Below are 16,190 nucleotides of genomic sequence, written 5' to 3' on the forward strand. Positions count from 1 at the left end.
GGTCCTCAAGAGCTGGATCAGCTTCCTCTTCTAATCTTGCCTCTGGAACCAGTGGCCATATCCAAAGGATTCTAAAGTCATCTACTTAAGGGTATTCTTGCCTCTTTGCATACCGTTGTTACCTAACCTCAACCTCCACTGTGTAGCCTTCTGGAGTAAGGTAGGGAACCTCTCATTTTCCCAGTTTCAGCCCCAGTTCACCAAGATACTTAAGCCTGAGAACAGATACTTTAAACAATGAATGGTCACATTCATGTCAGCGGGACTACTCATTTGTGTAATGTTAGGCACCTACTTAAGTGTCTCGCTGAATTGGAGCCTTAGTCTCTCTCACAGGTAACTTTTGCCATTCTTTAGTTTGTAGTTAGGGACAGCCAATTAACTCTTTTTTCTTTTCAGAACAATCATCAAGCTCTGATCCCTACTCTGAAGAAGCTACGACAATTTTTAACCTCACATTCTTACTCAGACATTGCTGATCGCTGTCTGGCCAAAATAAACATCACCACACACGTCAGCTTCACATCTCATCAAAATTTACACTTGGTGAGATGATGCTAGAAGAACTGTAATCTTCTTTGTTCTTGCCATGGGAAAAAACGTGCATAATCAGTTCTTTAGCTACTAGGCCCTTGATGGTGTTACTGTTAGTATCTAGGTGTATTCAGACAGGTAAACTTCTTTAACATTCCTGCAGTAACATGCCAGACTAGCTGAGGCTAGTTATTCACTCCTTATTTCACTGTTCTGAGCACATTTCTTTATACCTTCATTAACAGATTCCATTATTACTAGTGTCCCTACTTTACCTGATATGAAAATTACAGTACTAGGTTAGTAGTTTCCTATGTCTTTCTTATTAACCCTGTTAAAGATAGTAGAATGCCAGAACAAAAGCACTGGTCATAAGTTACCCTATTCTGTTCTTGGTGAAGAAAATGAAGTTAGTAGAAAATAGGTCAAAGGAATTAAGAGTCAAATCTGCTGAGGTATTTTCTAACTTGTTAAATGCCAAGGTCAAAATACTGTCCTTATAGCACAGCCCTAACAAAAGAGCTGTGCTCAGAAAATGTCTGGCTGTCTCTGTCCTCACCACTCTAGCTGTTTAAAAATGTTACTTGGCCATAGTAGTCATGAAAAAGGGGCAGTGGATTGGCTGTGCCATGTCAAGACACATTCGTTCATGTTGCCCTGCTAGTGTTTGTGTATATGGGGAGGAGAAGATGGGAAGAATCTTCTTCTCCACACCAAAAGGTGCCAGCACACTGGCTTTTAGCACAATCTTGGGCTACAGTAGCCGTCCCCAACCACAAAGGAGTTTAGCTTGTGGATATACATGGTTACCCTAGCCCTGTGTCCAACGCCCCTGTGCTGGCTTAGTTCTGCTTTGTTCAGGGCTTTGCACAGCTGATCAGCTTAAAAGATGAAGTATTTGCCCCAGAGGCTTTGAAAACCATGCAGAAATGTAAAATGCTGAGTTATTTGTAGAGCTATAAGAATTAAGTCTTTTATTGTACATATTGTAAGAATTTGTAGCTATAAGTTATCAAGTCCCCTGTTCAGCAAGTTACTTAAGCACATTGCGTAATGGGACTACTCAAGTGCTTAAAGTTAGGCACATGCTGCTGCACCTTGCTGAACCAAGACCTTAGTAAATATTGAGCATTTCTAGACTATTGGAACAACAGGGAGTAATATAATTTAAACTATTTTGCACCTAAATTCTGCGTAATGTTCTTGTCGCATATAGCTCTATCTTGATATACTGTACTTGCCCAGAACACAAACGCTATCTCAGTATATATAAGCATCTCAACGATGTTGTCTTGGCTGAAAGACCCAACGTACCAGACAGAGCTCGGCTTCCTTACTGTCCAAAAATGATTTTGACATTGTCAGGGAAGGCAGCTATATTCCTCCAGGAATAGGATTGAAGACCATTTACTGTAATTTGGAGAGTAGATACAATATGGAAGTGACCTAGGTTTAAATGAAACATTTGAAAATTAGTGTCTTGCATTTTAATGACTGAGCAAGCAGTACTTTTAATAATGTTCCCTAACACAGGGAATCTCTTGACTCTGGGAATTGGGATTTCCTAATGCAAAGCATAATGTAAAATTCATTAGTTCTTAGTGGCATGAGCTCTGAATATGCTTGTGCCAATGAATTAATTTTCACTGCTAAGAATATTCATAAAATGTTACCATGATAATCCTTTAGCAGAATGTCTTTTGTACAGATATAGCACAATATCAAAATACTTATATTGTGCAATAAATATTCTAGTATGAATGATTTTACATACCTTGTTCATCTTTAAATCTTTGCATTCCATAGGCTGATCATGTATTTAAACATGGTGACATGAACATACATATGCCTGTATAGACATCTGTGCCCAGATCTAGATTTTCAGGGTATTTTTAAAAACTGGAGCAGAGATACCTGTGTGTATCAATATTTTGTTCAGTATTTTCATTAATGATCTGGAGGATGGCGTGGATTGCACCTTCAGCAAGTTTGCAGATGACACTAAACTGGGAGGAGTGGTAGATACGCTGGAGGGTAGGGATAGGATACAGAGGGACCTAGACAAATTAGAGGATTGGGCCAAAAGAAATCTGATGAGGTTCAACAAGGACAAGTGCAGAGTCCTGCACTTAGGACGGAAGAATCCCATGCACTGCTACAGACTAGGGACCGAGTGGCTAGGAAGCAGTTCTGCAGAAAAGGACCTAGGGGTTACAGTGGACGAGAAACTGGATATGAGTCAACAGTGTGCCCTTGTTGCCAAGAAGGCTAACGGCATTTTGGGCTGTATAAGTAGGAGCATTGCCAGCAGATCGAGGGACGTGATCATTCCCCTCTATTCGGCATTGGTGAGGCTTCATCTGAAGTACTGTGTCCAGTTTTGGGCCCCACACTACAAGAAGGATGTGGAAAAATTGGAAAGAGTCCAGAGGAGAGCAACCAAAATGATTAGGGGGCTGGAGCACATGACTTATGAGGAGAGGCTGAGGAAACTGGGATTATTTAGTGTGCAGAAGAGAAGAATGAGATGGGATTTGATAGCTGCTTTCAACTACCTGAAAGGGTTTTCCAAAGAGGATGGATCTAGACTGTTCTCAGTAGTAGCAGATGACAGAACAAGGAGTAATGGTCTCAAGTTGCAGTGGGGGAGGTTTAGGTTGGATATTAGGAAAAAACTTTTTCACAAGGAGGGTGGTGAAGCACTGGAATGGGTTACCTAGGGAGGTGGTGGAATCTCCTTCCTTAGAGGTTTTTAAGGTCAGGCTTGACAAAGCCCTGGCTGGGATGATTTAGTTGGGGATTGGTCCTGCTTTGAGCAGGGGGTTGGACTAGATCAGTGATTCTCAAACTAGGGCCGCTGGCCATGGTTCGCCGTTCCAGGCCAATGGGGGCTGCAGGAAGCAGCGCGGGCCGAGGGACGTGCTGGCCACCCTTCCTGGAGCGGCGAACCATGGCCAGTGGGAGCTGAGGTCGGCCGAACCTGCGGACGCGGCTGGTAAACAAACCGGCCCGGCCCGCCGGGGGCTTTCCCTGAACAAGCAGTGGCCCTAGTTTGAGAACCACTGGACTAGATGACCTCCTGAGGTCCCTTCCAACCCTGATATTCTATGATTCTATGATTCTATGTATGCAACTCTTTCTGTACCATGCAAAGATGGACGCTGAGTGATTCGAACTACAGTGGTTTCCTTGCCTAAAGAAAATTGTGCAGGAAGCTTCAGTTTCACCTTCACAAATTATAGATTAATTTTTTAATAATGCATGCTGTGACGTTGCACCCCATAATGGTTTATAAAAATATGCTTATTAGTGTAAATATTACATAACTGGAATATGTTTTATGCTAGATATGCCATGTAACATATCTCTGCAAAGGTTATGATTTACTGGATATATTCATCCTATTTACATGCATGTATCATGATTGTATTTGAAGTTATGAATATTGGCTATGTACTTGTTTGATTTTAAGTAGCCTCAGTGAAGCAGTTGGTCAGCTTCTTGAGAAAAGACTATTCTCAGTAAGTGCCCAATCAAGAAACACTTAAGCTAACAATGAACTTTGAGAGACGCCAATCCACATCTGAGCTTTCCTGGGAATGTAGCTCAGCCTGTAAAGTTCTGAGTCATGCATGGACATGTGACTTGCCCATATGACTCCAAAACTCCATCTTGCAGCTGGATTCTGCATAGGAGAGGGGAAGGGGTTTCCACCCACAAGAGAGAGTCTATTTAAGCCCCTGGAAACCCCTCCATTTTGTCTTCAGCTGGCTCAAGAGGTAGCCTCTCCACCCCCAAAGGATACCTGAAAGAAACTGGAACAAAGGACAGTAACTACAGGGGTGAGAGTGATTGCTGGACCCAAACTAGAAGGAGGCTAGTCTGTAAAAGAAGCTTACTGGAACATCTCTGAGGGTGAGATTTCATCTGTAATCACTTTTTTACTGTATTAGGCGCAGACATGCGGGTTTTACTTTGTTTTGCTTGGTAATTCACTTTGTTCTGTCTGTTATTACTTGGAACCACTTAAGTCCTCCTTTTTGTATTTAATAAAATCACTTTTTACTTATTAATTAACCCAGAGTATGTATTAATACCTGGAGGAGGGGGGAAACAGCTGTGCATATCTCTCTATCAGTGTTATAGAGGGCGAACAAAAATTTAATGAGTTTTATACAGGGTAAAATGGATTTATTTGGGGTTTGGACCCCATTGGGAGTTGGGCATCTGAATGCTGGAGACAGGAGCACTTCTTAAGTTGTTTTCAGTTAAGCCTACAGCTTTTGGGGGACGTAGTTCAGACCTGGGTCTGTGTTTGTAGCACCCTAGCATGCCTGGCTCAAACCAGGCAGGGTACTGAAATCCCAAGCTGGCAGGGAAAACAGGCTCAGAGGTAGTCTAGGCACATCAGGTGGCAGTCCCAAAGGGTTTCTGTGATCCAACCCATCACACATGCAGTGCATGAAAGCAAGAAAAATAAAGTAATTAAAGCCTCTCTTCACCCAAAGTAGTCATAAAAATGCCTCTGGGAATTAGATTAAAAGAGGAGGACTTTTAGAAGAATCATAAGGAGTAATATACCAAAGGGCAGACTAAAACTTATGTTAGGAGCATTTCCTGTTTGGATCACACTCAGGAACAAGTTTTGATGATAAAAATAGATAAAAAAATAGATAAAAAGTCAAACACACAAGAGCCAAGCTTAGCCTATAAAAGGGTAAATGATATAATCCACTATCTCTCTCGCAATAGGCTAATTTTACATAGCAATTTAACTGGCAACTGTTATTTATGTATATCCCTTTTGACACATACTGCAGTCCGAAATGCGTCTGAATTTTGTTAACCATTGCTAATTTTTTATCTGTCCTTGAGATTTTATGCTTATAGATAGCCAGCTCATCAGATCATTACAAACAAACAAATCAGACATTTCAATTCCATAAAATGTATTAATGAATGTTTGGCTGTAATAGATATGTCAGAGATTACAAAGATTGACCTGGTCTGTGATAAAATATATTACTGAAACTGAAAGGACCAGTATTAAGGCACTGGACTGAGTCTTGGGAGATCTAGGTTCAGTTCCGAGCACTGCCACAGATTTCCTGTGTGACTTTGGGAAAGTCACTGGCTTTTTAGTGTCTCTGGCTGGAATTTCTAAAAAAGCCTATGGGAGTTGGGTGCCCAACTTCTATTGAATTCCAATGGGAGATGGTTGTCTAACTCCCTTGGTCTCCTTAGAAGAATCTCAGGTTTTGTGCCTCAGCTCCCTATATGCAAAATGGGGATAATAATACTTCCTCCTCTCCCCTCCCCATATTGTGGGTCAGGGAGTGTTTCTTACTGTTAATATTATTTATGATTTTTATTGCCATATGTGTTTGGACAGCATCTTGCACAATGGGGTTCTCATCTCGGTTGGGGCCTCTAGATAGTACTATGTGACTGCTGTTGTGACTGCTGCTAAAGGAAGGGAACTTCAGTCTCCAGGTGCGTTAGCCTGACCTTTCCCATGAGCACTGAATTCACTAAAATAAATTGTTTTAAATAAAATTATTTTACAGGATTTAAAATATTGACTTTTCATTGCAAAATAACCCGCCTTAATAATGAATGTTAAACTCAGTAAATATACAAGTTAAGTATATGAAAACTGAATACATCTAACCATTTGATATTGTATTTTCCACAGAAATGTAACCTGGAATAATTTAGCTATCCCAGATACCCACTGTTCCAGAGAGCTAGAAGAAGGTTACCAGTGTCCAGCAGGATTTAAGTGCATGGACCTTGAAGATCTGGGACTAAGCAGGCAAGAGCTGGGCTACAGTGGCTTTAATGAGATAGGTCTGTCTTACTGGTAAAATCCATTTCAGTATCCATTTAAAAATGTTTATAAAATAAGTAGAACAGATAAAAAATAGTTCATGTCTGTGCAGTGAAGATACTAAGTGAAAACAATATTCTCCTATATGACTACTGCACAAACAACTATATTTATTTTCTTTTAAGTGCTCAAGTCATAATCTATTTTTATAGAGTCTGGCACCCCAAGGTTTAAATAATTTTATAACAATGTATTTTTTATGGAGGGGCAACCATTCGTTATTACAATATGTAAATACAATGATTAACATGTGGGGTTTTTATTATTTGTGATAAATTTTAGATTGTTTAATGGTTTCATAATCTGTTTATCTTTCAGACTAAACTTTTGGTGCAGTATTTTTCTGTAGTATGATTATAGATGGTGCCCAAATACAGCAGTGATGGACATATTAAAATAATTCATATTTGCATAATTTAAGGAGCACTACTAGCTCATGCAGCTAGAAGTTAGGCTGGATTAAGTTGCAATCCCAACTCAGATGGTTCACCAGTTATGGAAAAGCTAGTTTGACATTGTGACATTGCACTCCATATGATTTTATGAAAATATGCTAATGAGTGTGAATATAATGTAACTGGAATATGCCTCATGCAAAAGGTCTCGTGTAAGGTATCATTACAAAGCTTATATTCTACTGATTGTGGTCATCCTATTTCTATAAATGTATCATTCTTGTATCTGAAATATACAAGAAATATGAAATATAACTCTGAGGTCCTATTGTAATTATGCAAAGTGTGGGCCATTAATGGTGGTTTGGACGGGCTGCCCAGAGGATTCAGGAGGCCTGGGGTCTTCAGCGGCAGGGGGCCCCCGCTGCCGAATTGCCGCCGAAGACCTGGCACTTTGGCGGCGGGTCCCGGAGCGGAAGGACCCCCCGCCGCGGGTCTTCAGGGCACTTCGGTGGCGGGTCCTGGAGCGGAAGGACCCCCCGCCGCCAAACTGCTGCCGAAGACCCGGAGCGGAAGAAGCTCCGGGTGCCCAGGCCCCGCGAGAGTTTTCCGGGGCCCCCGGAGCGAGTGAAGGACCCCGCTCCAGGGGCCCCGAAAAACTCTCGTGGGGGCCCCTGTAGGGCCCGGGACCTGGGGCAAATTGCCCCACTTGCCCCCCCCTCTGGGCGGCCCTGGGTTTGGAATCTTGATGGCTCCCATCAACTAGGACAATTGGTTGTAAATGGCTTTGTTTACTTCAAGCCTTCCTGTGAGTCAGGCCAGGAAAAATGAAGGCTTAAGTCTCACAGGACATGTGACCATGTCACTTGGTACTGGAATCCATCTTAAACCTGGTGCTTTTCCATTTAGAAGGAGGGGTGGGGACCCAGAGAGACAAAGGATTCCCGCCTTGTGCCAAAGCTATATAAGGGGTGGAACAGAACAAAGGAGGTTCCAGTCATGAGAAATCCCCTAGTTACCACCTGAGCTGGTAACAAGAACTGTACCAGGGGAAAGGATTGGGCCCAGACTAGGAAGGAGTCTAGTCTGTGAAAGAAGCTTATTGGAACATCTCTGAGGGTGAGATTTACCTGTATTGAGTTTCTTAAATATATTAGGCTTAGACTTGTGTGTTTTGTTTTATTTTGCTTGGTAACACTTTGTTCTGTCTGTTATTACTTGAAACCACTTAAATCCTACTTTTTATACTTAATAAAATCACTTTTGTTTATTATTGAACCCAGAGTAAGATAAGCTGTGCATATCTCTCTATCAGTGTTATAGAGGGTGGACAATTTATGAGTTTACCCTGTATAAGCTTTATACAGTGTAAAACGGATTTATTTGGGGTTTGGATCCCATTGGGAGCTGGGTGTCTGGGTGCTAGCCATTTTCAGTTAAGTTTGCTGCTTTGGGGGCGTGGGTCAGACACTGGGTCTGTGTTGCAGCAGATTAGTGTATCTGGCTCAACAAGACAGGGTTCTGGAGGCCCAAACTGACAGAGAAAACGGGCTCAGAGGTAGTCTCAGCACATCAGATGACAGTCCCAAGTGGGTTTCTGTGTTGGAACCCATCACAGACATTTCTTAGTCTCCCCAGATTTGGGGGAACCAAAACTAGGGGCATTGCAGCTTCAAAGACAATCTCTGACCAAATATCTTACATATTATATATGTCACAGACTCCTATAGCTAAGGTTACCCAACTCTATGGCTAAAGTTACCCATTATAAGAATCCATCTTTTAGTTGTGTATAATTTTGCCAATTTTTAACCATTTGGGCTGAAATTTTTGGAAATATCTATATACTGGTAACCAGGAGTTGTTTAAACTCTTGGTCCCCTTGACTTTCATAGTGATGGTACTAAAATCATAAATAATCATAAATAAAATAATAACAAAATTCCTGAGTCATTAGTAGAAGGCCCTGTCTTATTTAACATTTTTATCAATGCCTGGGAAGACAATAGATAAATAAAATAATCACTGATATAGTTTGCAGATTACCCAAAGATTGGGAAAGTGCTAAATAATGAAGAAGACAGGTCACTGACACAGAATGATCTGGATCACTTAGTAAAGTTGGGCTCAAACTAACAAGATGCATTTTAATTTGGTCAAATGCAAAGTTATACATCTAGGAAGAAGAATCTAGGCCATACTTACAGGGTGGGGGACTGTATACTGGGAAGCTATGACTTTGCAAGAACTTGGGGCTGGTCTACACTGGGGGGGGGGGGATCGATCCAAGATACGCAACTTCAGCTACGCGAATAGCGTAGCTGAAGTCGAAGTATCTTGGATCGAATTACCTGGGGTCCAGACGGCGCGGGATTGATGGCCGCGGCTCCCCCGTCGACTGCGCTACCGCCGCTCGCTCTGGTGGAGTTCCGAAGTCGACGGTGAGCGCGTTCAGGGATCGATATATCGCGTCTTAACGAGACGCGATATATCGATCCCGGATAAATCGATTGCTACCCGCCGATACACTATGTGTGAGGAGGGTCAAAGGAAGGATGCTCTCATATAGAACAATTCCTTTGACCCTGCTGTACCCGAAGCAGGCTTAAGAGGAATCACTTGTAAGAGTATATGCATTGGAGACCCCTCAGCAGTACTTGCAGCATATAATGCTGCAACTGCTACCTTCATCCCCAACTCCAAGAGAGGATTCAAAAACATTTGTTCCTGTGGCACCCTGCTCTCGCAAGTGCCCCCTCTCTGGCTGATATGTGTCTGCAATCAATCAGTCTTGAACGGGGATGGCACCCACCTCTCATGGGCACCCCCTTTCTGGTCGGTTGTGAGGCTGCCTTTCTTTCAGTTCTTACAATGGGGTGGCACCTGCCTCTCATGACCCCTCTCCAGCCGATGGTTGTTTGGCAGGTCTTTAGTGACTCAGCCCTCCGGCTGAGTCACATGCACTGTCCTTCCAGGGTATACAGTCCCTAGTTCTTTTTCATGGCCCAGGTATGGGGCCGTAGCACCAAAGCTTCCTCCCTGGAGGCACTGTGTTCTTTAACAGCCCAACAGGGGCCCATCTTGGTACCCTCAGTTGGTGTCCTTTTGGCAGTCCTCCCTGGGCTCAGTCTTCAACCAGACCAGTGGGGCGCATCACAGTACCCTTGCCCGGTCTGTCTATGTTCTGGGCTCAGTCCCCTGGGCTCAGCCTGCCCGCACTGACCTGTCCATGGCCCTGCTGCTCTTCCAGCCAGCTAGGCACCTGGTTCCCCCTCTTCGAGCAACTGACTGCTCTGCCTCTGCTGCTTCCTTTTATATAGGTATTCAGGCCCCTGATTGGCCAGTCCAACAGCCCTTCTGATTGGTTGTTTCTCTGCAGCCACTCTAGGTCACATGGAGGACTTCCCTCTGCTCTTTTCTGGAGTGGGGTGAGGCAGGCCCATGAGGCCTCCAGCAGGGGTCTCTGGACCTAGTCCACCCTGTCACAGTCCCCATATTTCCAGATAAATAAGACTAGTATCATCCGATCCAAACTCATCTTATTAATATACCAAGTGGGGATCCTGGGTAATCCTCATTATGGCAAACCAAGAAACCCTTTCAGCTCCTAATAGCTAATAGGTCAAAGCCAGGAAAGTACGGGAGGTAATATAAAGCTGTGAATTCCCTAAGGTTGATTATATTGGGTTATATGCTGAAAAAATATACTGAAAGATAAGAAATTGTGCAATTTACTATAATCTGCCAATAAATGTGAAGAAGAAAAAAAAGTAAGAGTGCTACATTGCAAGAGCTATTCCTGTAATTGATAAAACTTTAAAAATAGCTTAGTTTTTGTTTGACTTTTAAAAAATATACTTGAATTATAAAATGCAAATTCCAAACAGCTCTAAGGCCCTGATTCTGATTCTTATGCATTTGAGAAGTCCCACTTAACTCAATAAAAGTGTTCACTTCCATAAAATTACTCACATGCATTAGTATTAGTTACAGAGCAGATCGATAAAGTGTCAATTAATGGCTTCAGTAATCTTCCCTGAAACCTTACAGATCTCTTTTAGGCAAATGCCTTAGTAAATAAATATGTGTTGCAGCATGACCTGAAAGTCAGCAAAGTTTAGGCTGTTTCAGAATGTAGCTGAGAAAGAGTTCAAGATTCTAGGAGTCTTCATGAAAAATACCCTGTCAGAACTTCTGTAATAGAGACATCCAAGCATCTCCAAGGAGCTCAACTGTTGGCATAAGGCAGGAGAGAAAGAGAATCTCTAAGACAATGAGGACCCGAACCATGTAAGTCGTAACCAACATCCAAAAATGAACTGGAAACCAGGCAGATTCTGTAGCACAGATGTAATATGCTATCTGTGAGAAACACCACTGTGTAAGTGGGAAGATGCAGTCTCTGCTAGTTGAAGTTTTTGGGTAGTTTCTAGGGACATCTTCAGTAGATTATTGCAGTGTGTTCTAATCTGGATGTGATAAAAGGTATGGACCACCACAGCAAGGGTCTACATGCAAGTGGAAAGTTTGAGGTCTCCTTGCCAAAAGGAAGAGAGCACTTTTGGATATTGCTACTACTTCACCATCTATAAGCAACTGGATCTAACAAGATCCTTAGATTATGCACTCTAATAACAGGCAGGGCATGTCTCTCCTCTGAGATGGTATATATCAATGCCTTTCTCTCCTCTGGATATTTCTCTGTGACAATGAGAATTTCTTTCCTTTTACCTGAATTGAGTTCTAGGCAGCAATTTATCCTGCTGGGCCCAATTGAGACTTAAGGTACTAGAGAAGCTTAGAGACTGCATCCTCTGCATCAGAGGAAAAGGAGGTATAGATCTGAGTACCAGTAGCTCTGAGGTCCAAACTATTGCACTAAATCCTCTAGCTGTCTTACATGTGCATTAAACAGGAGTGTGACAGAACAAATACTGTAGTGCCTGCTACAGGAAAACTTGGTGCCATAGAACTATTGCCCAGCACTACCCTCTTGGGTCTTTTTGTGAGAGAAAAGACTAGAATCTTCCAACCACTATTCTGTCTCTCCACAGCCATGTCAACACTGCTGCAATATCAGTGGTATCAAAGACGGCTGATAGAACTTAAAGAATCAGCATAGATACCTTTGTCTAATTGCAGCTAGGAGAACAAAACACCATAGTAGAGGCTCAAATTAAATGTATAACCCAAATAAAAAAAAAAGTAAGAGGACCAAAAAAAATGCCACCATAGCTAAACAGAGTAAAAGAGGCAGTTAGAAGCAAAAAGGCATCAGTTGAAAATTAGAAGTCAAATCCTACTGAGGAAAATAGAAAGGAACATAGATTCTGGGAAGTCAAGTGTAAAAGTATAATTAGGCAGGCCAAAAAATTTTTAAGTACAGCAGAAGCAGGAAGTTTGCCAAACAATCATTGCTAATGATGAAAGTACTAAAGAAGCACTCAAGGAAGACAAGGCCATTGAAGAGAACCTAAATGAATTCTTTGCATCAGTCTTACTGAAGAGGATGTGAGGGAAATTCCCATATATGAGGTATCGGTAAGAGGGGGTTTTGTAACAAATTGATAAATTAAACAGTACTAAGTCACCAGGAACAGATGGTATTCACCCAAGAGTTATGAAGGAACTCAAATATGAAATTGCAAAACCATTAACTTGGTATGTAACCTATCACTTAAATCAGCCTCTGTACCAGATCACTGGAGGTTAGCTAATGTAATGCCAATTGTTTTTAAAAAAGGTTCCCGAGGTGATCCTGACAATTATAGGCCAGTAAGCCTAACTTCAGTACCAAGCAAATTGCTTGAAACTGTAGTAAAGTACAAAAGTATCAGACACATAAATGAACATGATTTGTTGGGGAAAAGTCAAGGAAAATCATGCCTCCCCAATCTATTTGAATTCTTTGAGGGGTCTACAAACATGTGGACAAGTGGCTATAGTGTAGTTGGTCTTTCAGAAAGCCTTTGACAGGCCTTCGCCAAAGGCTCTTAAGCAAACTAAGCAATCATGGGATAAGAGGGAAGGTCCTCTCATGGATTGGTAACTGGTTAAAAGATAGGAAACAAAGGGAAGGAATAAATGGTCAGTTTTCAGAATGGAGAGAAGTAAATAGTGGGTTCCCCGAAGTATCTGTAGTGGGACCAGTGCTGTTCAACATATTCATAAATGATCTGGAAAAAGGGGTAAACAGTGAGGTGGCAAAGTTTTCAGATAATCCAAAACTACTCAATATAGTTAAGTCCATAGCTAACTATGAAGAGTTAGAAAGGGATCTCACTAAACTGGGTGACTGGGCAGCAAAGTGGCAGATGAAATTCAATTTTAAGAAATGTAAAGTAATGGACAGTAGAAAACATAATCACAACTATACGTACAAAACGATGGAGTCTATATTAGCTGTTACCACTTAAGAAAGAGATCTTGGAGACACTGTGGATAGTTCTCTGAAAACATCTGCTCAGTGTGCAGTGACAGTCAAAAAAGCTAACAGCATGTTAGGAACTATTAGAAAAGAGATAGATTATAAGACAGAAAATACCATAATGTAAATACATGTATTCATGATACACCCACACTTTGAATACTGCATGAAGTCTTGGTTGCCCCAACTAAAAAAGGATATATTGGAATTGGAAAAAGGACAGAGAAGGGCAACAAAAATTATTAGGGTATGAAACAGCTTCCATCTGAGGAGAGATTAAAAGGACTGGGACTGTACAGTTTGGAAAAGAGATGACTAAGGGGGAGATATGATAGAGGTCCATAAAATCATCAGTGGTGTGGAGAAAGTGAATAATAAGGAAATGTTATTTACCCCTTCACATAATATAAGAACCAGATGTCACCCTGGTTAACAGGCAACAGGTTTAAAACAAACGGAAGGAAGTATTTCTTCACACAACACACAGTGAACCTGTGAAACTCATTGCCAGGAGATGTTGTGAAGGCTCCTAGCCAAGGTGGTCAGGGACTCACCTCATGCTATGGATGTCCCTAAGCCTGTGTCAGAAGCTGGGAGCAGATGACAGGGGATGGATCACTCAGCAATTGCCCTGTTCTGTTCATTCTGTTTGAGGCATCTGGCATCAGCCACTGTCAAAAGACAAGATACTGGGCTAGATGAACCGTTGATCTGACCCAGGATGGCCATTTTTATATTCTTATGTTCAAAATTGTCTCTATACAGTAGCCATCTTATAGAAAGATGTCTAAAGGAATCTGAGGATGTCAGGTAATGTTCAGAACTATTTTGGTACAATCTCCTTAATAAGCTTCCCCTAATCAGGAATGTTAGAAATAGGGCAATAACTGGCAAGCTTAGCAATATTTTATAACGCTCCAATTGATGATGCACCTTATATGTCTACATGTAACTAAATTATTTGGTAGACTTTTTTGTGTAGCTATATTATTTTATTTTATAAAAGCAATGATGTTTTACCTGAAGATATTATTATAGAACTTGTCCTATTCATTCCTTAAATGTGTCATTATAACAATCATATGAGCATAGCAATCTAGCAGCTACCATATAATTAGTGCTACTTCATTTACTGTAAATCAGTACAAGTTATGCATATTTGATTTTGATCATTTCAATTAAAAATTTTAAAAAAAGAAAAGAAAAGTGAGATTCTTCTTCGAGTGATAGCTCATGTGTATTCCACTATAGGTGTGCGTGCTCGCCACGTGCACCGGTGCCGGAAGTTTTTCCCTTAGCAGTACCCGTACTGGGGGAGCACCGCTGCGACCCCTGGAGTGGCACCTGTATATCGCGCCATAAAAGGGGCTGCGTGCTCCCCCCACCCTCAGTTCCTTCTTGCCGCCAGTGAAGGTAGTCGGAACTTCTGCTCCAGCCTTGGCTGCAGCGCTTATAATCTTAGTGGTATCCAGTTCGCGTATGAACACTTTCTCTAGTTCTTAGCCTCGCTCGGAGCATGCCCCATGGCCCAGGCTTCAAGTCGTGCGACTCTTGTCGCAATCCTATGCCCAGAAGCGATCCTCACTCCCAGTGTCTTCGCTGTCTGGGCGAGGCTCACGTTAGTGAGCGTTGCAAAATTTGCCGCTCTTTCAAGCTCCAGACGAAGCGAGAGCGTGAGATCTGACTCCGGGCACTTCTGATGGAGTCGGCACTGGCCCCGGCACTGGCGTGTCAACCCGACACCACTCTGGGCACCGCGTCTTCGGTGCGTAGTGAGGCACCGTCTACGAGTCGGCACCGCTCCCCGGTTAAGAAGCAGGGAAAGACTCAGCGGCGCCGAGAGAAGGAGAGGGGTGAGGCCAGACCCGAGTTGGGCAGCCCACGATCCCCGACTCGGGCTGAGCGGAGTAGTCCAGTCCCATCCGCGCGAGCCTCTCCCGAAGTGCGGATGCCTTCGACGCCAGAGGCAGCCCAGGCCACGCGCGACATCCTAGCCCTACCAGTGCCAGGAGCGCCACCTCAGTCGGGCCCCCGGTCCCGAGAGAAGCCGCCCTTGGGCGCACATCAACCCTCTCCGGACGTATCGGAGATCGAGGTGCCTTCCCGGGTTGAAGGGCCGGCCCGAAGCCCGCGGCACATTTCCACCCCGCGGGCCGGGTCTTCTGGGAGTGAGTCTGACTCCTCCGGTCGCAGGGACCATAGACGCCGGGACAAGAGGCAATGCCGCTCCTTTTTGAGCCAGAGTGAGAGGAACAGGTCTCGGTGCCAACGGCACCGGCATTCTTACTCCAGCGCCCGCCGCAATAGACGCCGCGCTCGGAGTGCATCCCGGGAGTCCCCGGCACCGCAGCGTCGTAGCCACGGTCGCCGAAGGGAGTCGAGAGACAGCACCTCGGAGATTTATCTGTCCTCGTTGTCGAGGTCGAAATCTCGGGGCAGGAGACGTCATGACAGAGACCGTTCCAGTCAATTGTACGGCACCGTGCGGTCGTCCAGGACCTTGGTGTCGGCGCCCAGCTGCCCCTCTCTGGGCCGCTCCGCACCGCAGGAGCAAGCGACTCTGCCGGGCCCCCACACCTCTCAGTGGCAGGGGGTTCCCTGGCAAGGACAATGATGCCAGTGGGCACCGTGGCCCCAGGCACCCGCACCGCCGAGACCCCGCTCCGTGGCTGGAGCCTCTCAGGCCCACTCGGCGTCTCCGCCTCGGCACCATGACCAGGCTGCAGGCACCGAACCACCGGCACTGACCCCGGGCCCAGGTCCAGAGTTCGAGCCGCCGGTGCCACCGGACATTGAAGGCACCATGCCAGCTGCCTCCTCGGTGCTGGACGAGTCTATTGCGGTGCCACCTCCCGTCTCTCAGGAGGACTTTAAGGCTCACCAGGAGCTACTTAGAAGGGTGGCGTCGAACCTCCAGCTCCAGGACGAGGAGATGGAGGAGCCC

At 43.9% G+C, this 16,190-nt stretch overlaps 1 protein-coding gene across 2 annotated transcripts in view; it reads left to right on the plus strand.

The window, feature by feature from the left end:
• NALCN (sodium leak channel, non-selective) overlaps positions 1-16,190 on the plus strand; it is a 369,797-nt gene that overhangs the window by 77,903 nt on the left and 275,704 nt on the right. For both annotated transcript variants that reach the window (XM_065410363.1, XM_065410371.1), the window contains exon 6: positions 6,230-6,384. In XM_065410363.1, coding sequence (XP_065266435.1) covers positions 6,230-6,384 — 155 coding nt within the window. The remainder of the gene's footprint in view (positions 1-6,229; positions 6,385-16,190) is intronic.

This window comes from Emys orbicularis, chromosome 1 (genome assembly GCF_028017835.1).
Source record: "Emys orbicularis isolate rEmyOrb1 chromosome 1, rEmyOrb1.hap1, whole genome shotgun sequence".
NCBI classification, from domain to species: domain Eukaryota; kingdom Metazoa; phylum Chordata; order Testudines; family Emydidae; genus Emys; species Emys orbicularis.